At 38.9% G+C, this 23,076-nt stretch overlaps 2 protein-coding genes across 2 annotated transcripts; both read right to left on the bottom strand.

The window, feature by feature from the left end:
• Positions 1-394: 394 nt before the first annotated feature.
• Positions 395-2,851, bottom strand: LOC143566082 (uncharacterized). The gene is made up of 7 exons (XM_077052866.1): positions 2,819-2,851; positions 2,682-2,754; positions 1,932-2,600; positions 1,102-1,164; positions 807-1,000; positions 650-741; positions 395-569 (listed from the first exon to the last, which is right to left on the bottom strand). Exons 1-7 carry the CDS (start codon positions 2,849-2,851, stop codon positions 455-457), a joined length of 1,239 nt encoding a protein of 412 aa, XP_076908981.1. The 3' UTR covers positions 395-454.
• Positions 2,852-6,258: 3,407 nt separating this feature from the next.
• Positions 6,259-21,293, bottom strand: LOC143566081 (uncharacterized). Its single transcript, XM_077052865.1, has 8 exons — positions 21,187-21,293; positions 12,712-12,768; positions 9,895-10,056; positions 8,770-9,706; positions 7,793-7,888; positions 6,946-7,082; positions 6,706-6,890; positions 6,259-6,581 (listed from the first exon to the last, which is right to left on the bottom strand). Exons 1-7 carry the CDS (start codon positions 21,291-21,293, stop codon positions 6,731-6,733), a joined length of 1,656 nt encoding a protein of 551 aa, XP_076908980.1. The 3' UTR covers positions 6,259-6,581; positions 6,706-6,730.
• Positions 21,294-23,076: the final 1,783 nt, after the last annotated feature.

Genomic DNA, 23,076 nt, shown 5'->3' with positions numbered 1-23,076 from the left:
CTGTTAACCAAATAACTAAAACAAACCACTACATTTTATAACCAAACAAATCACTATCGCCTTCAGTTATAGGTCATGATCGACCCATACTCACCTCTAATGCACATCCCTACTTGAGATCATAAAAACACACAAAATTTAAAGCCCTTCCACATATAATAATCCATTTATAAATATTTATGCAGAAGAAATATCACACTTAAGTGAAACAATAGAACAAGTCATTGCAATTTGCAAATTCTTATTATTTTTCATGAACAAGTTGTCAACAGAAACCAGTTTCTTTGTCCCAAGATTGAACAAAGGGATACTACAGAGACATAAATTAAACATGTAAATGTAATAAATAAACAAGCAAAACTCAATACAAATATAAAATGAGCTCTCATCATGTGCAAGCTTTTCTGAAGTTAAAACTGTTACAAGTAACTAACTACCTTTGGTCAAAAGATGATTAGCAACAGGGTAGGTTTTCTGCAGGTTGCAGCAAACTGGAAGTTGAATAAATAGCAGCAGCCGCAGCACGAACAGTTAAATCCTTGTCTAAAATTGGTGCTACTTTCTGAAACCTTCATTTCATCCAAAATAATTAAATTTGATTTTAACTTTTTAAGCACATAACTTCTCATTATAAGGATCAAGCACTTACATGTAATTATTTGGCAAAGTAGCCTGAGGAAAATGAAGAAGACCATGTTCACAGTGCAATAGCATTTCCCGCACTTGGTTCAATGAGTTCTCCTGATAAAGATCACATCTATAAATATGAAATGTCAAAAATGCTCTTTGCTAATATTAAAACTCACCAGATGTTTCTCTTCTTCAGAAAGAGATTTATCAATTTGATCAAAAAGAGCGGTCCATCTGACTTTATGTAACTCATGATTTTCTTTACTAACATACAGATTGTTTTCTTGACTAGAAGATAATTCCCTTGATATCAGTAAAGGTAGTTCGGTTTGAGTTACATTTTGAACACGCTTCTTGCTACGCCTTAATGCTGCAATAACGATATTGTCACGTGTTTAATCGCTTAGAATGTTACGATTATTTTTTATCTTTTAACAAAAAAGGATGCATTTGGAACATAAGCAATAATACCTGCAAGACGACCTTTAATGTCCTGATGAAGAAGTTCCAACCATTGAGAAGCTACACTTGCAGCTGTAACAAAAAAAAAAACATTAATTTCCCCTATGTCATAATCATATTTATTTAGAATGATTATAATGATCAACTTAGGGATGTGATCAATGAAAGAGCTCAAATTGAGTGTTAAGCATGTGAATGAACCGAGTGAACGGTTCGTGAACCATTTGGCTGGGAGTTCGTTTATCTCTCTACTGTTGAAAACTTTCATCAGCCACGGTTTTGTTAGTATTCGTTTGTTAAGAAAATGAACATGTTCGTGTTTGTTTATGTTCGTTTGTTAACAATATAAATGAACAGTTCACAAACATAAAAGAACGAACATAATTGAACATAAAAAAATGAATATAACTGAGCTAAAACTAATTAAAAGTAATGTGGAGAACAACATGTTGAAATACGTTGTAAAGGGCCAAAACCTTTAAATGAAATAATGAATATATGAACGAACATAAACAAACGTAAACTAATGAACATAAATGAACTAACATAAACGGATTTAAATAAACAAACGTTCATGAACATAAAAGAAAGAACGAGACATGTGTTCTTGTTTGTCCGTTTTAACTAAATTAACAAAAAAAAATTGTTCATGTTCGTTCTTTTAATAAATGGACGAACATAAACGGACTCCCAGCCAAACGGTTCACGAACTGTTCACTCGATTCGTTTACAAGCTTAACATTGCTATTTCATTGATCACATTTCTAAGTTGATCATTATAATCATTCTAAATAAATATGATTATGACATAAAATTAATGTTTTTCTTAATGAACTGACCTTTAACAGAAAGCATATCAACAGTTGAGATATTTGCCGACTCATCATTTGACAACGAGCTCCTATTCTCTGAAACCATAGTTGAATCTGATGAAAGTTTAAGCCCGAGCACATCATTATCAGTTGACCAGCATAACGGCGTCTGTTGACTCGCCGATGGATGATTCAGATTCTCATCAAAATGCTTGCTTTGACTTTTCTTGTTCTTGTTTCTTGAAGATCTCACAAGATTCTCAATTATAGAATGAACCTGTTTCCTATTCCTCACATGGTTAATAATCCCGGGATTCAACTCATTCAAAAGCCCACTAGGAGCTGCAACTTTCGCAAACCTATCAACTTGCTCCCTCTTAGCAATCTCTATCTTTTTCTTAATAACCAACTCGTTCCCTTTCTTCCTCCCACGCGGTTTAGGCACTGGCGGGACCGACACACCACCATGAGAAGACGACAAGAAACCGTTCTGCTTCATTTCCTTCCAAATCCTTATCGAGTCCTTCTCACCAACGGGCGCACAAGTACTTCCACACTCAGACAACGTATCTCGCGATTGCACATGATTAAAAGAAATCGAAACATCTCTCGAATTAAGATCAAGATCAAAATTCCTCGGTTTCGCACAAATTTGCGTCGACCCAAGTCCTAAAGATGTGTTCTTTGTCAAATCACCTATTAAAAGATAACAATTAACACCAACTTACTAGCCCTAGCATAATTGACCGAATTTCGACGTGAAAACAAGAAAAATACCTTTCGGCTGCGAAACCGATCCAAACCCAGATGGGTTTCCTCTTTGCTCTTCAATTCCATCACACTTCATCTTCTGCAGAACAAATTAATAATCAAAATCAACCCAATTCAAATCAAACCCACCTAAATTGACGTACCTTGAATCCAGATCTCAGTCCGTCAGCATCCATGGAGCTGAAATTAAACCAAAAGCATAGAGAATTGAAGATTTGGGATTAGGGTTAGGGTTTAATGAAGGAGGCGGTATAAAGGAATTGGTTTGAATTTGCAGAAAAGAGTCACGTGCAGAGATTCATGAGATTCTTTGGTTGATAAATAAATAAAATTGGTGTTATTACAGAAATGAAGATGTTTAAAAGCAGCGTAAGTTTGTGGGTTTCAAATTCAAAATTAGATGGGTTTGTGAATCCATCAATTTTGCCGCGTTTATGATTTGTTAACGTTCTACGCCTTGTACGCTGTGCTTCGGAGGAAGTACTCTGCTCATTGTTTGGGTGTTTTTTTTTTAATTTTCACGCCACTTTTTTATATAATTAGTGACATGATTGGGGTCTTTAACCGTAGGAGCGTTTAATTTCAAATTTTGATAAATCGACTTTTACCCAAACTTTGTATCCCGCTACTTTGGATTATTTCATTCTTGCGGGTTTTAATATATTGTTGGTTATTAAATTGTTAAACATACGTGTTGTTACTAGAATACCAAATTTCAATACGTTTTTTGGATTTGATTGAATTGAGGTTGAACAGAATTGGGTTTCGAACAGAGGGTATGGTGAAATTGTTGGATCTGTTTGTCAAATAAACGACACATGGTGACATTCTATGCTATATATGGTCCTAAATGTTTGTACATCGAACAACGTTAATCAAGAATGTGTTTTGAAGAAGATTAAACATGTCACACGATTAAAAGACATTTTTGTAAATTCCTTAATAATATAATTATTACAATGTTTTACAAAATAGTAATTGGCTAGCACCTTTTTGAGTCTGGTTGCCTTGCATGTGGATAGTGTTAGATTATTCTTTTTCAAAATTCATACAAGCACATCGTCAACAGGTTCCATATATCATATTCCAAGGTAAGTTCTTGACTCCCTTGTGGTTTGCTATTCGGTTTCTTGATTATTTGCAATTGAGCCGTAGTAGGAGACATGTGATAGGTTTTATTACATATCATCGCATGTTTTTCTTCAACTACTTGAAAAGATTTTAAAAACAAACATACAATTCCAACTGAAAAAACGTACCGTCACTAGGTGGTGATGAACAAATGACAGCAGAACAAGCATGCATTATTCATTGAAGGTAGCCCCTACTACGAATCAATTAAAATCAGTTGTATTACATGTACTTGTATAATAGTTAATAGTTGAAGAGATGAGAAGACAAATCTATATAAAAATAAATAAATTAGTGTTCTATTATTGACAAGCAACGTAGCATAACGGTTATTGGAAAAAAAATCATACATATTTAAAGTTTTAATGATTAACTACTTTAGCAATCAACTTTGTATTAATTTGATTGACTCTCAAGGTTATACATCTTTATTAAAAAAAGAAAAAGAAAAACAACATATATGTATACGAGGAATCCCTTAGGCTATAACTTTTATCTCACCAAGGGTTATACAGTCGCATACAAAGAAACACTAGGATTTATATGGCCGTACACAATGTTCAGTGTTCACCTAGCCCTATAGTAACATATACATGGAATTGCCAAAGACTATACGTCCATTTACACAAAACGGGTATGTGGCATCGGGTGCACGTTTAATAAACTCATGTTGGTTACTTTAGCATCACCCTTATAGATAATTGCTTGTATCATGTATTTTTAAAACAATTTGTTCAAAATATCCAATAACATGAAGGACGCGTGTACTCATTTCTTTAATTATGATATATAATGGTCATGTATGATGTAAGTGCTCCCATTCTCTCTCTTTCATATGAAATCAAAACATTATGTGCACACATTCTCACGGTTTTATACTTTAAATTGGTTTTGTATTAAACGTGTCTCGACACTCTTCTACAGCCTTTCTGTGTAAATTATAAATTTGGGCTTTTATAAGTCATCGAACATTAACCTACTCCGGTCTAAATTAGCTTTAGTATAAGTAGTGATGTTCGGGTTTGATACAATCCAATCCAATCCAATCCAATCCAATTAGGTGTGCTTAACAGGATTTCATGAAGATTCCAAACCAACTGGTGCTGTTTGTTTTTTAAGACAAAAACTGTCGGCAATCTGATTTCATCTGATTTTATGTCTACAACTGAAGATGTGGTCTGAAGGTCTGCAATCTGAAAATATAATACTGTTTGTTTTATAAACTGGGTATCGTCTGCATAAGCTGAAAATTAGTTACATGTCATACATATCACAATAGATAGAAGTCATTTAACGTCTATAGACTAGTAAAATAGTTGGCGGTGGTGGTGGCGGACGGTGGTTGGTGGTGGTGATGGACGGTGATGGTGGTGGGTGGTGGACGGTGTTGGTGGCAGATAGTAGGTGGTGGTGGTGGGGGACGGTGGGTGGTGGTGGTGATGGACGGTGATGGTGGTGAGTGGTCGACAGTGTTGGTGGCGGATGGTAGGTGGTGGTGGTGGGTGGTGGTGGCGGACGGTGGGTGGTGGTAGTGGACAATGGTTGTGGCTGACGGGTGGGTGGCGATGGTGATGGATGGTGGTGGTGGTGGTGATGATGGATAGTGGTAGTGGGTGGTGGATGGTGTTGGTGGCAGATGGTATGTGGTGGTGGTGGGTGGTGGTGGGGGACGGTGGGTGGTGGTGATGATGGACGGTGATGGTGGTGGGTGGTCGACGGTGTTGGTGGCGGATGGTAGGTGGCGGACGGTGGGTGGTGGTAGTGGACGATGGTTGTGGCCGACGGGTGGGTGGCGGTGGTGATGGATGGTGGTGGTGGTGATGGTGATGGATAGTGGTGGTGGGTGGTGGATGGTGTGGGTGGCGGATGTGGACGGTTGTGGCCGACGGGTGGGTGGGTGGTGGTGGTGGTGGGTGGCAATGATCGACGGTGGGTGGTGGCGGTGATGGACGGTGGTGGTGGCGGCGCATGATGGGTGGTGGTGGTGTTGGACATTGGGTATTGGTACTTGGTAGGATGTTGAGAAGTGTAAAGATGTGTGAAGAAGTTAAACAATAGCTACTTTATTAAGACCATAGAAAGCAGTTTGCAGATCTTATTTAAAAAAACAAACAAACAGTCTTTAGAAGCTTATGTCTGCGCGCCTGCAGACTTAAGCCTTCTGCAGATGTTTTAAGCAAAAACAAACACCAAATTACACTTCAGTTGGATTCATTTTAACATTTTGGTTGTGTATGTTACCTTAATACATCATTCAAGATTTCAAACATTGTCAAACAGCATTGCTGCATTGTTGTTAACGTTTGTTAAACTCCTACACGCATTGGATAGGAAACAATCAAGTGTCATAAGATAAACAGATCAAGCGCGTTGATAACATATCAACAATGATCATAAAATACAGACTACATGCATGTTGAATAATTCATGGATATAAATCACATATAACCTGTTACACGAAAGTATGATCCTCCTCGCACAAAGATTGCAGTTAGTTCACCAAAGATCACTTCCATCATAAGGGGGAGGATATATAATCGAAGCTGAAAGCTAACTAAACAAAATTAAGGGACCGAAAACCAGGTCACAAAGTACACTTACAATCCATATAAAATGGTTAAAAACTTGCTATAAACTCTTCAACATCAGTTGACTTCACACAATCAGATCACAGAAATGGCTTTTCAACTCTATTTGCTGTAATAACATTAGTTCTTGCGGCAACTCTCAGCTGCAAGAGATAATTCTACCATTTGAAACATTTAATTGCATTTCCTGCATAACATATATAAGACGAATTAGTTATCAATTTATCATCATAAGAAGAAAGGCTAAAGAAGTAATTAAATCTTAATTTATCATCATAAGAAGAAAGGCTAAAGAAGTAATTAAATCTTACTCTTTGATAATTAGTTTAAGTTGAATCATTCTCTTTTGTCCTCCTCAATAACCTCAAACACATGATCTGTTATCATTGCTGGTTTTCTCTCCATCAATTCTCCCGACACTTTGACTCCACTGGCGGTCAAAGGTATTCCTTCTTCTATGTCCTCAACCTCCTCTGAGTATGACTTATTCAAATCACTTTATGTGACGTTATTTAAATCGTATGAATGACAAAAAAAAATTAAAACATTACCTAGTGGGATTATGAGAAGGGGACCAGAGAAAGCATGTGACAAGCAAAAGTATATATTCTAAAACCGCCCAGAAAGCTTGAATAACCCAAGCTCGTTGCCATAATTCACTCAAGGGATCACTTGCATTGAAGTACAACTGAATGATCATAAAAAAGCATACAGATTTATTAATTACTAGATAGCTAAAAAGCAAAAAAAAAAAAAAAAAAAAGAATATAAATCTAGTCTCGTGTTATGAAATTTAAATATCAATATTACAATTTAGTCTAGTTTTGTAAACTTTTTTGGCCCAACAGGTTGACTTTCCTTTTACTTTAAATATGGTATGTTATTCATATATTTAAGTTATGTCCGTTCATTTATGTTCCAGAACCGTTTGTTTAAACTATTGAACTGTTCATTTATACTATTAACGAACATAAACAAACACAAACATGCTCATTTCTTAACAAATGAACACAAACAAGAAAGGGTTTACATGTTCGTGTTCGATCGTTTGTTTGATTGTCATAGATACAATCACTTGGAATGTGAATGAAGGCCAATTGTTGAGAACTAAAGATGCTAGTACACTTCATATCAGCATAGCATTATTAATGATTAAAAGGTAATTTATGAAACATTAGCTTGATTAATTTACTTACAGATGGATATATTTGGGTTTTGTTTTATCTGAAACAGGCCAAAATAAAAACACGGCTAAAAGCAGAGTGGATTGAAAATTGCACAAACTCTATTTTCATGCATCATTTAGATATTATAGTATTAACATTGTTTTTTAATCAGAATTCGTAATAAACACATTAATATATCGAAGATTTTGAAAATGGTAAAGAAGTGGAGTACCTCGTAACCAATCCAAGCAACAGAGACCAACACGGATAAAGCTAAAGCATTAGTAAACTTTCTGTATAATTCAAGTTTTCCTATGCTTCTCCGTATCTGAGTCAAAAGTAGCAGAATAATAATATAACAAAGTTAAACTTCATCAAAATTAAGCAGATTAATTAGATGTTGTGACATAAAAGTAATAAGCTAAGCCACCTTCATATTTACATGAAACTTTAGCATTCGAAGCTAAATGACAACTTGCAATAATAAGCAAACATCAAAACAGAAAACAGTCACAGGTAAAAAAACATCTTTGTAACCTAATAGTTTGCATGAAATTGGTGCAGAAATACAAATTCCATTTTCATAATACGTTAAGCCAGTTCTGAATAATGTGGTGAATTTGGTACATGGGCAACATGCATACCACATTTTATTTTACAAACAATAAACACAAATACATTGCACTTTTATTAGGATGCATTGACAGCATGCAAGCCACTTCAAATGATTTCGTACTTTAAAACACTAGCACTAGCTAATATTATAAACTCACAGTTCATTCACATAAAAGTGAACTCACTTAATTAAGTATGTATTATGCTACCATTTAGGGTGATAACCAAATTAGTACAATTTCTGTTCAGGGTAACACACTTTATTTGCACCAGAAAAAGGTTCAAACTTTATAAACTATTAATTAAAACCCTCATATTATAAAAGTTTGAATTATAAGTAATGTGGCCCGGTTATGGGTAAAATGATGGCGTGATAGATGACGTGCTGATATCTTTGACCTGGTTATGGGTAAAAATGATGGCGTGGTAAATGAGTTAAGTCGAAAGATTAATCCAAATTTCCTTTTTAAAAAAAGTTTGAGCCTTTTTGTGGATGCAATATGATGTTTTGTTGTTATGCAATATTATATGCTGATAAGAAAATTATGAGACTAAGATTGCAACGAAGCAAAAAAGAACTAACAATGAATTTACCTGAAGCTTTTCCAAAGTCTTAGATAATGATGAAAAGATCCAAAGAATAAAGCAAGAATCCAGTAGAGCAACCGGCAACACAAGAAAAACCCTAGCTTTACCAGAAAAATCATTAATATTTCCAACATTTTCAACAAGTTCAAGCGCTTCAGAAGCCAAAAAATACACAAAACCAAGAAGCAACACCCTTAAAGTCACGCCGCCTAAAGTAGGCCTGACGACACCAAATCCCATTGACACAACCAAAAGAAGCAGCCGAGAAAACGTCTTTTTACACGCACTAAAAGTTACCGCCCATAAAGTAATCCCAATCGGCCTACTTCCCATCACATTAAAGTTCGAATATTCAAAATACCAAAGGGCCATTTCACACATTCCCAAACCAATAACAACCGTTATATGATAATGCAACTGTATTATATCCTTCCAATACTGCACAAATCTAACAAACCATAACAAACCGAGAATAAAATAAGCTAACGACATAAATCCATAAAATGGCATTAACAGTGTCATCTTTCCCGGTAAATAACCATCTGGATTCCTCCAAACGGTTCTTCCACTCATTATTATCGTGCCCTTAAGTTGTGGATCACAAAACATGAAGTAAAGATAATACATTCCTGTTCTGTTAATCTCAATAGTTTGCAGCATCATCTTTGCTTCTTCATTCTTTCCACCAAACGGTGTTTGAATCCGTTTGGGCCAGCCCGGGTTATCAGGATCTTGGCGAATGATAACTTCTCCTACTTTGCAAGAACCATCACTAGCTAGCTTTGGTGTGCAACATATTGCATCAGAGTTCAAATACGCACCACCGATTTTATCACGGTTTTTTACTTCAACCATGATTGCCTCCACTAAACCAGTACTTTGTTGCATCTCATTTTGCTTCTCGGCAGTCTCCTTTGGTCTTTTGAAGATGATAGATTCAAACCTGGAATCAGATGGTAGGAAATGAATAAAGTGTATTTTAGGGTTGTCCAAAAAACTCCAAAAATGTTTGTTCGATTCCGGCTTGGTTCAGGCCATTCGGTTCAGTAGGCTCGAATTATTTTTTAATTTATACACACACACACATACAAACATACAGCAATCGAATTAAATATCAAACCCTAAATTTACCGTATAAAGGATTTGCCGGTGATTGATTTGTCTTCATTGGAGCCATTCTCAGAAGCGTAGATTCCTTCGCTGGCGCCATGGAAGAAGAATGAATTGAATCGAGGTATGAATCCTTCGTTCCTGTATTCGTGGATTGAAGCTTTTGCCACGGATGATAATAAACTTATAACCAAAATTGTTGATATTAGGAATTGATTATTACATGTTTTGAATCTCATCTTCTGCTGTTGCAATGTGGATATGAATCTATTTTTAATTTATATTTTAAATTATGATTTTTTTTATCAAACTTTTTGATTTTTAAAGTTTTTTTTAATGACACAAATTTTTCTTAAGCTTTTCATTTTTATCTTTCTTTGTATTTTTAATTTTTATCATTTTTTTATATTGAAGTTTTGTTCATGACTCTAGTCTATAATGTACTGTATTTGTTATTAGACCATCCATAGTGGGACGTCGTAACCACCCATGGAGCCCCATAGCGCGCGGGAACACCGCCCCCGAGACGCTATGGAGGGGGGCTTCCCACATAGCATCGGGCTCTCCTTTCTTGGTCAAACATAGTCGTTATAACGGCTAGATTTAAAAAAAAAACTATTTTATTTATCACCATCCTCCATATATATCAAACATACCATTTTTTTTAAACACCTCTCCTCATTCTTTCATTTTCTATCAAAATCAAAACAAAAAAAACCTTCCACCATCTACCTACCATGAATCCATTCAACCATTTCATGTTCGGTTTTGGACAATTTGAAACCAACCAACGCCCGAAGACCACCCAACCGACTCAACCGAACATCACCCAAACGAGTTAACCAACCCCACCTTCTCGGCGATATGAATTTCGACCCTAACATGTTGTCATATATGCAATATTTAAGGATTCCCACCAATGTACCACCCGTTATTTTTAACCAACTGACTCATCCGAACTTCCTAGCGATACTAGAGGAGACTGTGCTGGAGACGCAACTCGATCCGGTGCTTCAAGAAGAGCCGGAGACACAACCCGGTTCGAGCAAATCTAAAAAAGCTGGTTCGAGCAAAGCCGCATGACGACGGCCACACAAAAAGAAAGACGTGACCTAGCCTCGTTCTAAAAAACAACTCAACTATGGACCCCTGAGGAGTATTTGACCCTTTCACGGTCGTGGTGTGCGGTCTCAGAAGATCCCAAGTGTTGTAAGTGTTGTTTAATAATTTTTTTATTTATGTACTAAATTTTATTAAACAAAATATTAACGGTTACTAATATGTTTTCTATTTTTTTTGTAGCCAACTATCAAACATTAGGCATTTTTTGGGACAAAATTCAGGAACTTTTTTTCAAGGAAATGGGCAAAAGGGATGACTACAGAAAGGTCGATTCTATATCGGGAAAATGATCTGATATAAATGATAGATGCCAACTCCTTCAAGGGGTTACAACCGGCTTTATAAATCGTTGGGTAGTGGCGCCGGTGGTGTTGAAATTATTGTAGCAACGCTGATGTAACACCCCGACCAAAGGCGGATTATACATCGGGGCGCCACATATTGCTTCATTACTCGCGACACTATTGGTGTCAATATTTATTAATACACATTTTATCGCGCACGCGCAGCGGGAAAAATGAAGAACATAAATCAAACATAAATCAATATATTATAAATTATAACATTCAAACAACATTAACTTGTCTTGATACATTTTAATTCTAGGTCCAAAAGTAAAAACGTCCTACGTGTCCACAAGCTCCAAAACAGCTACTGCAAACCTGAACATGTGTTAAAATAAACGTCAAACACTTGCGTGTTGGTGAGAAATCAAGTTTAATAGATAATCATAGATAATCATAGTAAATCTGCGCGCAACACGTGTATGTCTAGAGTTTAACAAGGGTGTAATCAGATTGTGATCAAGCATAAGATAGTTCATAGATCATAGTTCAATCCATGCTCCCAATTGAGCATAAAAACGAGAAAACATCTGTGCAAGTGTAAACAAAGAAAACCGTAAACGATAGGTCTCCCGTGTTTAACTAATGGTACCAACGGAACTGCGGAATAGGCCGAACAAAGCGGTTAATGATACACACATACAAATAAACAGCCAAGTAAACGTCCTCAACACATGGGATACTGCGCGACTAAAGTTCATAAACAAGTTTAAGACTCAAGTTTTGTATGAACACATGAACATCCCAAAGCATTTAAAATAAAAAGGGATTAGATACGAGATAACTCACATGATAAACGATGCGGTGATAGATAAAGCAAGAACCAACTTTAAACAAGCACAAGCTAACCTATAAATAAGATTATTGTTTTAATGATTTGTTTTAAGTCTTGATTATAAGTTAGCATCATTAATAAGTAAATTATAATATATATTACCGGAAAAGCAGGAAGAACAGGAAGGACGACGGAGGCAGAGAGGAAGACGGCAGAGAGCAAGGAGCAAGAGAACAGGAGAGATTAAGTGTTTTGTGTGTGATGTGTTAGGAAAAATAATACTATTATTTATAGAGAAACCCTAGGGAACACAATCCTAGAAAAGGGGAAAAGATCTCAAAAAGCAAAAGATTCCAAAAGCAAAAGATATCAAAAGATATGGCAGCTGCAGGGGGGCAAGATAAAGCTGTCAGCGAACAGTAAAAAGGCATGGGCAGTTCAGATAAAGGTACTGGATAAAGCTTGGCAAAAGCAGATCTCAAAAGATAATGTCAGTCACTTTATCTACCAACCAATGGGGTTGGTACGCATGCAGCGCCGAAAGTAACTATTCAGACATAAAGCAGATTAGGTCAACAGCTCAAAAGATAAGACAACACAAAAGCAACGGCTAGATTCAACACAAGAAAACTCAAAGGGTACAGCGCGAGAAGGCTAAGGCGCGAAGGCAAACACAGAAGGTCAAGAGAGCGCGAACGCGAAGGTAGACAAAAACAACCTTAACGCGTCGCGGAAAGAACTATATTTCCATGCGCACTGCGGGAAGAACCACATTTCTTAGCGCGCCGCGGGAGGAACTAAGATTCCTAGCGCGCCGCGGGAAGAACTATAATTCTTCGCGCGTCGAGGGAACTACAAATCCTTAGCGCGTCGCGGGAAGCGTTCGTCTCGCGTAACGCAGGAACAGATGGTCTTCACGCAGGATTCCTTGTAAGGGGTCTGGCGTGTGGAGCTGCGCAGACATCCTTAGGCGGGAAGGAACAAAGGACAAGCAAAGAGTTAGAAGAAAGAGGGAAGCAAGGCTTAAGGGCGGGACGGCGACAAGAGGGAAAAGAAGGCGGAAAGAGAGAAGGAGAGGGACGGGACAGCGGAAAGAAAGAGAGAGAAAGAGGCGGGAAGGAAAATACATATTATTATTAAAAATAAAATACAAGTATAAATATTAAATAATAAAAGAGAGATCGGGTCAGAGAAACGGGTACCTGGGTCGGGTCGGATCGGGGCAGATGTCACAGTCTCCCCTACTTTAAGAAATTTCGTCCCGAAATTTATCTCGAAGTAGGTTGCGCAGAGAACAGGTGCGGGTACTTGATCTTCATTTGATCTTCCCTTTCCCATGTAAACTCGGCTCCGCGCTTGGACTCCCAGCGAACTTTCACGATAGGGATACGACTGCGCTTGGTTTGCTTAACCTCGCGATCCATAATCTCAACAGGCTTCTCAATGAAATGCATGGATTCATCAACTTGAACTTCATCAAGTGGAATGTGAAGGTTCTCGTCAGCTAGACACTTCTTGAGATTGGAAACATGGAACGTTGGATGCACATTACTGAGCGCGAGCGGCAGGTCAAGTCTGTAGGCAACTTTTCCCACACGCGCGAGAATCTTGAATGGACCAACATAACGAGGAGCAAGCTTACCCTTCTTCCCAAAGCGGACAACACCTTTCCAGGGCGACACTTTGAGGAGAACAAGACCACCAACTTGAAATTCGAGAGGCTTTCGCCTACGATCTGCGTAACTCTTCTGTCGGCTTCTGGCAGTCAGCAGATGATCACGGATCTTGGCGATTTTATCGGTTGTCTCTTGAACAAGTTCGGGTCCTGTGATTTGAGTTTCACCCACTTCGCTCCAACAAATCGGGGAGCGGCACTTACGACCGTAAAGTGCTTCAAATGGGGCCATACCGATACTGGAATGATAGCTGTTGTTATAAGAAAACTCGATCAAAGGCAGGTGTGAATCCCAATTACCTCCAAAATCAAGGACACAAGATCGGAGCATATCCTCAAGAGTTTGAATAGTTCGCTCAGACTGACCGTCAGTCTGAGGATGATATGCCGTACTCATGTCCAAGCGAGTTCCTAGAGCAGATTGGAGAGATTTCCAAAAGCGAGATATAAAACGGCCATCGCGATCGGATATGATGCTCAAAGGAGTACCATGGCGGCAGACGATTTCCTTGACATAAAGCTGCGCGAGATGCTCAACACGGTAGTTTTCACGAATGGGCAGAAAGTGAGCAGATTTAGTCAATCGATCCACTATTACCCAAATGCTATCATGTTTGCTTGCTGTCAAAGGTAACTTGGTAATAAAGTCCATCGCTATACCTTCCCATTTCCACGTAGGAATTTCTGGTTGTTCGAGCAAACCAGATGGGCGTTGGTGTTCAGCTTTAACTTTAGAACAAGTCAGGCACTTAGCTACGAACACAGCAATATCCTTTTTCATACCGGGCCACCAATAAGTTATGCGCAAATCCTTGTACATCTTATCAGCGCCGGGATGAATAGAATACCGAGATTTGTGCGCTTCACTCAGGATATCAGCGCGAAGATTCTCATCACAAGGGATCCAGATGCGATTAAGATAGCAGAGAATTCCACTCCGATTAGGGACAAAGAGTGCTTCCGCGCCACACGCTAACTCGGCGCGAAGGTTACCATTACTGATGGATGCGCGCTGCGCGTCACGAATACGCGATTCAAGGTTGCTTTGAATCGGCGCGAAGTGAAGCTGGGTGCGCGGCAAGATACAGTTAAGTTGGCAGGGTTTTCGGCTGAGCGCATCGGCTACCACATTAGCCTTACCAGGATGATACCGGATCTCACAATCGTAATCGCTGATGAGTTCGTTCCATCGGCGTTGCCTCATGTTAAGTTCCTTTTGATCAAAGATATGCTGAAGGCTTTTATGGTCAGTGTAAAGGATACACTTAGTACCATAAAGGTAGTGTCTCCAGATCTTCAAGGCAAAAACAACTGCACCAAGTTCGAGGTCGTGAGTTGTATAATTCTTTTCATGAACCTTAAGTTGCCTTGATGCGTAAGCGATAACCTTGCCTCGTTGCATAAGAACACAACCGAGACCTTGGTTGGATGCATCGCAATACACGATAAAATCATCATTACCCTCAGGTAGCGCAAGAACAGGAGCTTCACACAACAAACGCTTGAGCGTTAGAAAGGCTTCTTCTTGCTTCGAGCCCCAAATATATGGTTTACCTTTGTGCGTTAGAGCTGTTAAAGGCAAAGCGATCTTTGAGAAGTTCGAAATGAAACGCCGGTAATAACCAGCTAAGCCCAGAAAGGAACGGATCTCAGAAGGAGAGGATGGCGTAATCCAGTTCTTGATTGCTTCAATCTTGGATGGGTCGACATGAATACCCATCTTGTTTACAACATGACCAAGAAACTGTACTTCATCGGACCAAAATTCACACTTGGAAAGCTTAGCATAGAGTTGCTCGGCTCTAAGCTTTTGCAATACCAATCGGAGATGTTGCTCATGCTCGGTCTTGGTCTTAGAATACACCAGAACATCATCGATAAACACGATCACGAATTTATCCAAGAAAGGCCTACACACCCGATTCATAAGATCCATGAAAACGGCGGGTGCGTTGGTTAGACCGAAGGACATGACCAAGAATTCAAAATGGCCATAACGAGTTCGAAAAGCAGTCTTCGGAACATCTTCATCGCGGATACGCAACTGGTGATAACCAGAGCGGAGATCAATCTTCGAGAAACAGGAGGCACCTTGGAGTTGATCAAAGAGGTCGTCAATACGCGGTAAGGGATACCGGTTTTTAATGGTGAGTTTGTTCAACTCGCGGTAATCAATACACATGCGAAACGATCCATCTTTCTTTTTAACGAACAACACCGGAGCACCCCAGGGCGAAGAGCTAGGGCGAATGAATCCTTTAGCAGTCAACTCTTGAAGTTGGCTGGCCAATTCTTGCATCTCAGCGGGTGCAAGACGATAAGGAGATTTAGCCACGGGGGAAGCACCAGGGACAAGATCAATACGGAACTCGACTTCACGAGCGGGAGGGATACCAGGAAGATCATCAGGAAAAACTTCAGGAAAATCACGCACAACAGGGATATCGCGAAGCTTCTTTCCTTCATCGGGTTTAACCACATGGGCTAGAAATGCAATACACTTCTTCCGCATGAGTCTTTGGGCTTCGGCGCAAGACATAAGTTTAAGACCACTGGAGGGTTTTTCGCCGTAGATATGAAGATCACCATTTTCTCGAGGAATGCGAATCAACTTCTTGGCGCAAATAACTTCGGCGCGATTCTTCGAGAGCCAGTCCATACCAATAATAACATCAAAGCTTCCAAGAGGCATGGGGATGAGGTCGATTAGAAAATCGTTTTCGTTAAGGTTAAGCGTACAATCTTTAATCACCGAGTTTATTAAAACAGTTTCGCCATTAGCCAATTCAACTGAAAAATCTTCTTTTAAGTCATCGCGCGGTCGCGCAAGCTTCTGCTCGAAGGCGCGAGAGATAAAACTTCGATCGGCGCCAGTATCAAAAAGCATAGATGCATAAAATCCGTTAAGCAAAAATGTACCATTAACTACGTCGTTATTCGCTTGCGCTTGGTGCGCGGTTATGTTAAAAGCTCGGCCACGCGTCACTTGGTTCGAAATTTGGTTCACCGGATTCGCTTGAGTAATCTGAACTTGTAGCCTTGGGCACGCGTTCCGGAAATGACTTGGATCACCGCAGTTAAAGCACGATCTGGGTCGTGGGTTTTGGTAAGTTGGCTGTGGGTTCTGCGGGTAGGCTGGTGGTGTTGGCGCAATCGGATTGGAGGGAGGGGTTCTACAGTACTCAACGGAGTGACCTACGCGGCCACATCGGTTACATTGTCGACACGGGACTTGAGGTGGGTGATGAAGTCTACAGGTTGGGCAAAAGGGTTGGTTTCCTGTGTAAGGTTTCTTAGTTGGCGGGGCAGGAAGTGCTGGATTGGTTAAGGCATAGTTGTGGCCTATAGGTGTTGGGTAGGCTGACAGAGGTTGAGGGGCGTATGCTAGAGGCTGGTAAGCGGGTTGCTGGACAATGGGCGGGTTGGTAAGCGCATAGGCTTGTCTGCGCCTACGTTTCTGGTTATGGTTTGAGGGTTCTGGTTTGGTTTCTGTTGGTTCAGGGACAGTCTTGGTGGGTTTGGTCTTCTCAGTTCCCCGCAGGAACAGGGTTCCTGCTCTGACATGGTTGTCGCTGAGCACAGCGGCCAATTCGACGGCGTCAGAGAGGGTAACTGGGTTTCTGGCCCATACAGAATCTTGAATTTCCATGGGGAGACCCCCAAGGAATTTCTCGATGGCTCGGCGGGAAGGGGTAACAAGGTGAGGGACCAGTAAGCTTAGCTCGTGGAAGCGCGTCGCGTACTCGCGCGCTTCACCGCTGTATTGCTTCAAGTTCCAGAATTCCTCCTCCAGGCGCTTAACTTCGTTGGGAGGGCAGAATTCTCGCGTAAGAATTTCCTTGAATTCCTCCCATGTCATGCTAGAAGCAGCCTCTGCGCCACGCGCATGAGCTACTCCATTCCACCATGTAAGCGCTCTGGATTCCAGGACACTGGAAGCATATAGGGTTCGTCTTTCTGAGGGGCATTGGGTATGGAGGAAAGTGTTTTCAATCTTCTCAAGCCATTGGAGCATCACGGTGGCTCCTTCAAGACCTGTGAACTTCGGAGGGTTACCCGCATTAAAGGACTTAATGTTATAACTGGAGGTATTAGCATTGTTTTGGCTCAAAGCTTGGGCTATTGCGGCGGCCATTTCCTGGGAACGTTGCTGTCTGCGCATGCGCGAGGCTTCTCTTCTCTGAAATCGGCGAGATAGCGGAGGCATTCTATAAAAATTTTAATTTTAGTTAATATCTTGGTTTTAGCGCAAAGTTTTAATCTTATAAAGCTTGGTTTCACGGAGTTAGATACTATCAAGAGTTAAAGTAAAATAAATGATCCTAAATGCAGACTTAATAAAGGTAACAAATTCGAATCAAGAACCGACAATTCACGTATCACCGTGACTTTCCGAGTTCTCAATTTAAAATAGCTAGTAAACGGGTATTGGAGATTGACGATTCATGTATCACCATGACTTTCCAATCTTCAATATAAAATATACAAGAAAATGAGTATTGGAGGTTGACAATTCATGTATCACCATGACTTTTCAAGTCTCCAACCTCAGAACATAATCGTAAATGGAAATTGAAAATCAACTATTCATGTATCACCATGACTTTTCGGATTTTCAACCCCAACAAACGAATATGTAAGTAAAATCAATAAAAATCGAAATTCAACAAAAGTCGAAATATCGCGGAATAAAATCATATACTGCGCAAGCGCGAGCATATTCATAAATAACGAGTAATTAACAATAAGCGCGCAAACATGAGATTTCTCTCATGCGCGAGAAGGGACTCTTAGGTATTCTAGGCCGTTACGTCTAACCACCTATCCTAAAGTCAACGAGCTCTGATACCAATCTGTAACACCCCGACCAAAGGCGGATTATACATCGGGGCGCCACATATTGCTTCATTACTCGCGACACTATTGGTGTCAATATTTATTAATACACATTTTATCGCGCACGCGCAGCGGGAAAAATAAAGAACATAAATCAAACATAAATCAATATATTATAAATTATAACATTCAAACAACATTAACTTGTCTTGATACATTTTAATTCTAGGTCCAAAAGTAAAAACGTCCTACGTGTCCACAAGCTCCAAAACAGCTACTGCAAACCTGAACATGTGTTAAAATAAACGTCAAACACTTGCGTGTTGGTGAGAAATCAAGTTTAATAGATAATCATAGATAATCATAGTAAATCTGCGCGCAACACGTGTATGTCTAGAGTTTAACAAGGGTGTAATCAGATTGTGATCAAGCCTAAGATAGTTCATAGATCATAGTTCAATCCATGCTCCCAATTGAGCATAAAAACGAGAAAACATCTGTGCAAGTGTAAACAAAGAAAACCGTAAACGATAGGTCTCCCGTGTTCAACTAATGGTACCAACGGAACTGCGGAATAGGCCAAACAAAGCGGTTAATGATACACACATACAAATAAACAGCCAAGTAAACGTCCTCAACACATGGGATACTGCGCGACTAAAGTTCATAAACAAGTTTAAGACTCAAGTTTTGTATGAACACATGAACATCCCAAAGCATTTAAAATAAAAAGGGATTAGATACGAGATAACTCACATGATAAACGATGCGGTGATAGATAAAGCAAGAACCAACTTTAAACAAGCACAAGCTAACCTATAAATAAGATTATTGTTTTAATGATTTGTTTTAAGTCTTGATTATAAGTTAGCATCATTAATAAGTAAATTATAATATATATTACCGGAAAAGCAGGAAGAACAGGAAGGACGACGGAGGCAGAGAGGAAGACGGCAGAGAGCAAGGAGCAAGAGAACAGGAGAGATTAAGTGTTTTGTGTGTGATGTGTTAGGAAAAATAATACTATTATTTATAGAGAAACCCTAGGGAACACAATCCTAGAAAAGGGGAAAAGATCTCAAAAAGCAAAAGATTCCAAAAGCAAAAGATATCAAAAGATATGGCAGCTGCAGGGGGGCAAGATAAAGCTGTCAGCGAACAGTAAAAAGGCATGGGCAGTTCAGATAAAGGTACTGGATAAAGCTTGGCAAAAGCAGATCTCAAAAGATAATGTCAGTCACTTTATCTACCAACCAATGGGGTTGGTACGCATGCAGCGCCGAAAGTAACTATTCAGACATAAAGCAGATTAGGTCAACAGCTCAAAAGATAAGACAACACAAAAGCAACGGCTAGATTCAACACAAGAAAACTCAAAGGGTACAGCGCGAGAAGGCTAAGGCGCGAAGGCAAACACAGAAGGTCAAGAGAGCGCGAACGCGAAGGTAGACAAAAACAACCTTAACGCGTCGCGGAAAGAACTATATTTCCATGCGCACTGCGGGAAGAACCACATTTCTTAGCGCGCCGCGGGAGGAACTAAGATTCCTAGCGCGCCGCGGGAAGAACTATAATTCTTCGCGCGTCGAGGGAACTACAAATCCTTAGCGCGTCGCGGGAAGCGTTCGTCTCGCGTAACGCAGGAACAGATGGTCTTCACGCAGGATTCCTTGTAAGGGGTCTGGCGTGTGGAGCTGCGCAGACATCCTTAGGCGGGAAGGAACAAAGGACAAGCAAAGAGTTAGAAGAAAGAGGGAAGCAAGGCTTAAGGGCGGGACGGCGACAAGAGGGAAAAGAAGGCGGAAAGAGAGAAGGAGAGGGACGGGACAGCGGAAAGAAAGAGAGAGAAAGAGGCGGGAAGGAAAATACATATTATTATTAAAAATAAAATACAAGTATAAATATTAAATAATAAAAGAGAGATCGGGTCAGAGAAACGGGTACCTGGGTCGGGTCGGATCGGGGCAGATGTCACAGCTGACTGAGTACCAAAGTGCTCGGGGGACCTTTATATATATGAATTGTTGGAATTTTCTTCATCATCACACTAAGTGGAACGTTGTACCCTCCTCAGGGTCCGGAAGTAGGCAACGAGCAAAAAGGTCCAAAACCTCGTCCTCGGTTGATCCTGAAACACTGCACGCCGATACTAGAAAATTTGACTCAAATGATGACGAAGTCGGTGATAACGAGGAGTATGCAGAGTTGTTTCAACCGGGCGGTATAAGAAGTCGTGGAAAGGGGAAAGGGGCGGAGTGGTCATCGGCGGGTGCGAGTGTGGAAGTTAGAGAAGAATTCACCGAAATGAGTCGCCGACTCGCCGATTTACATGACCTTGGGAGTCAACTTTTTTAGGTGATGCAACAAAATTTTGATTCCAACAAGGTGTTCGCTGATATACTGAATGAGAGGTAAATGGATAAAGATCTCGCTTTTTTACATGAACCTTACCAGACATGCCCCAAGGCCAGCGGAAATAAAAAGGGATAAAATAATTAAAAAATATAAGCTCGACAGGTAATATTTATTTTTAGTACTAGTGATGATTTTTTTGCAGGAACCTTACCACTACATCCTTTTTAGTCATAAAGCTTCTATGATGACGTGGCACCACATAACGCATAACGCCTCTCATAGAGGCTCCATCCATTCCATATGGTCTTAACATTGTCTTAAACTAATTGGTTGTATAATCACTATATTGTTTTATGTTAAAAGTCTTTGTTTATGCTAGATGCATTTAATACTCTATTATGTTAAACTCTTTCTTATTCTTCGTTTAATTTAAAGTGAAATCAAATTTGCTCGTTGTTAAAGTCAAATGTAGTTTAGTAGTTTACAATAAAAGTCAGATTACCAAACATCAAAACTAAGTTAGCATGTTTTCCTAATCAATTTATTGTTTTAGGTTAAATTCTTTGTTTATGTTAAATGCATTTAATAACTCTTTTATATTAGTCTTTGTTGCTTAAATTCTTTGTTTATGTTAAATGCATTTAATAACTCTTTTATATTAGTCTTTCTGTCTTTGTTGCATTAAACAAGAAATGGGTCACCGGGTTGGCTTAGAGGCTTGCACTAATTAGAACTTAGAAATTCTTGCTCAACTATCACTTTGCATAGCAAAGTCTAATTTTCAAGTTCAAAGATACAATGATACCAAACACATGATCACTATATCAACTCATGAGTCACGAATATGAACGGTTGTAAATTAACAAACATGCATAGTCAAATACCTTATAATCAGATCAGTAATCAGTTTTCATATTTTAAAATTTGAAAGCAACGTTAGCTAAACAAATTTTCATATTATGTTAATTCTCTAGTTGCTGGGATCAAATAAGTGCGTCATTCTTACCACAACGTACAAACAGTAGAAGGATAATAAATTTGTACCTTAAGCCATTGACTAAACACACTAAACACATTTTTGTAAAAGCTTATAAATAAGCTACACTTAAATTACTTGGATTGAATTAACAGTTGTAAAAGGCTAAAAAATGGTGTTAACATTTAACAAGTTGCAAGGTCATTTAGTTAAAGTGCCAATCAGCTTCTAATTGTAAGTTTAATAAGACCATTTATCTCAGTAATTAACATGCTTACTAGCTTAGTTTACAGACAATACGAATCAATTGCCAAATTTTATAAAACAATATCCGTAGATTTGAAGTAACAATACAATGATTTCTATGTTGATCATTCTTCATGTTAGTAATGGAAAAACATAATAATATAATAAACTTATAACTATATGCATATCTATTTCAACAGAGCAGTAACCGCAGCAGAGTATGATGTAGTCGGCATGTTTGTCATCTTGATCGAGTTCCCCTTTAGGATGTATCGTTTAGGATGGTGTTAGGGTTCTTGAGAGGAACCCGGTTTAGAAGAGAGGAGACACATAAAATTGTATGTGAAGTTAGGTTATGATGTTAGTTTATTTTCTCTATATATACACCCAAGAAGAAACCTTTATTAGCTAGTAAGGGTAATACGACTCATCAACAATTACCAATCTAATATATAATAAGGTATATTAATAATTTTGATTTATTATAATATAAATGATAACGATGACCATATTATATATATATATATATATTGGGAAAGTGAATATGGGGCTGTTAGGCATTATATGCAAAACCCATCAAAACTACGTCGTTTTGATTAAAATGTACCAAAAAATTAATTGTATTCTTATTATTTCCTGTTTTCACTCCATTTTATATGCCATAATTATCTATTTCTCAGCTCCAAATCATCTTCAATTTCACCCTAAAAACCTTCAAAAAAGTAAACAAATGAAAGCAATATAAAACCCAAAATTCCCTCGTCTAGACTCCATAGAACTGATAATCTTCCTTAATTTAACAAAAACAATCCTTTGATTATGTTGGTGAGAATTATTTTTCACCGCTTTTCCGTGAACACGAATAGAAAACATA

The sequence above is a fragment of the Bidens hawaiensis genome, unplaced genomic scaffold, assembly GCF_021521415.1.
Source record: "Bidens hawaiensis isolate Kalapana, Puna unplaced genomic scaffold, B.hawaiensis_p1.1 tig00022689_1, whole genome shotgun sequence".
Taxonomy (NCBI): Eukaryota; Viridiplantae; Streptophyta; class Magnoliopsida; order Asterales; family Asteraceae; genus Bidens; species Bidens hawaiensis.
The sequence above is the reverse complement of the archived record's forward strand: the minus strand, read 5'-3'. Positions and strand labels throughout refer to the sequence as shown.

Bases quoted from the DNA above. Each gene is read 5' to 3' on its own strand.
- LOC143566081 (XM_077052865.1), bottom strand. From the start codon at position 21,293: ATGTTAAGACCATATGGAATGGATGGAGCCTCTATGAGAGGCGTTATG. The intron at 10,057-12,711 runs GTTGTCTTATCT...TTTGGTTATAAG, and splicing joins AATCTAGCCGTTGCTTTTGT to TTTATTATCATCCGTGGCAA. The intron at 6,891-6,945 runs GTAATGTTTTAA...CGTCACATAAAG, and splicing joins CCTTCTCATAATCCCACTAG to TGATTTGAATAAGTCATACT.
- LOC143566082 (XM_077052866.1), bottom strand. From the start codon at position 2,851: ATGGATGCTGACGGACTGAGATCTGGATTCAAG. The intron at 1,001-1,101 runs GTATTATTGCTT...TCGTTATTGCAG, and splicing joins CATTAAAGGTCGTCTTGCAG to CATTAAGGCGTAGCAAGAAG. The intron at 570-649 runs GTAAGTGCTTGA...GATGAAATGAAG, and splicing joins ACTTTGCCAAATAATTACAT to GTTTCAGAAAGTAGCACCAA.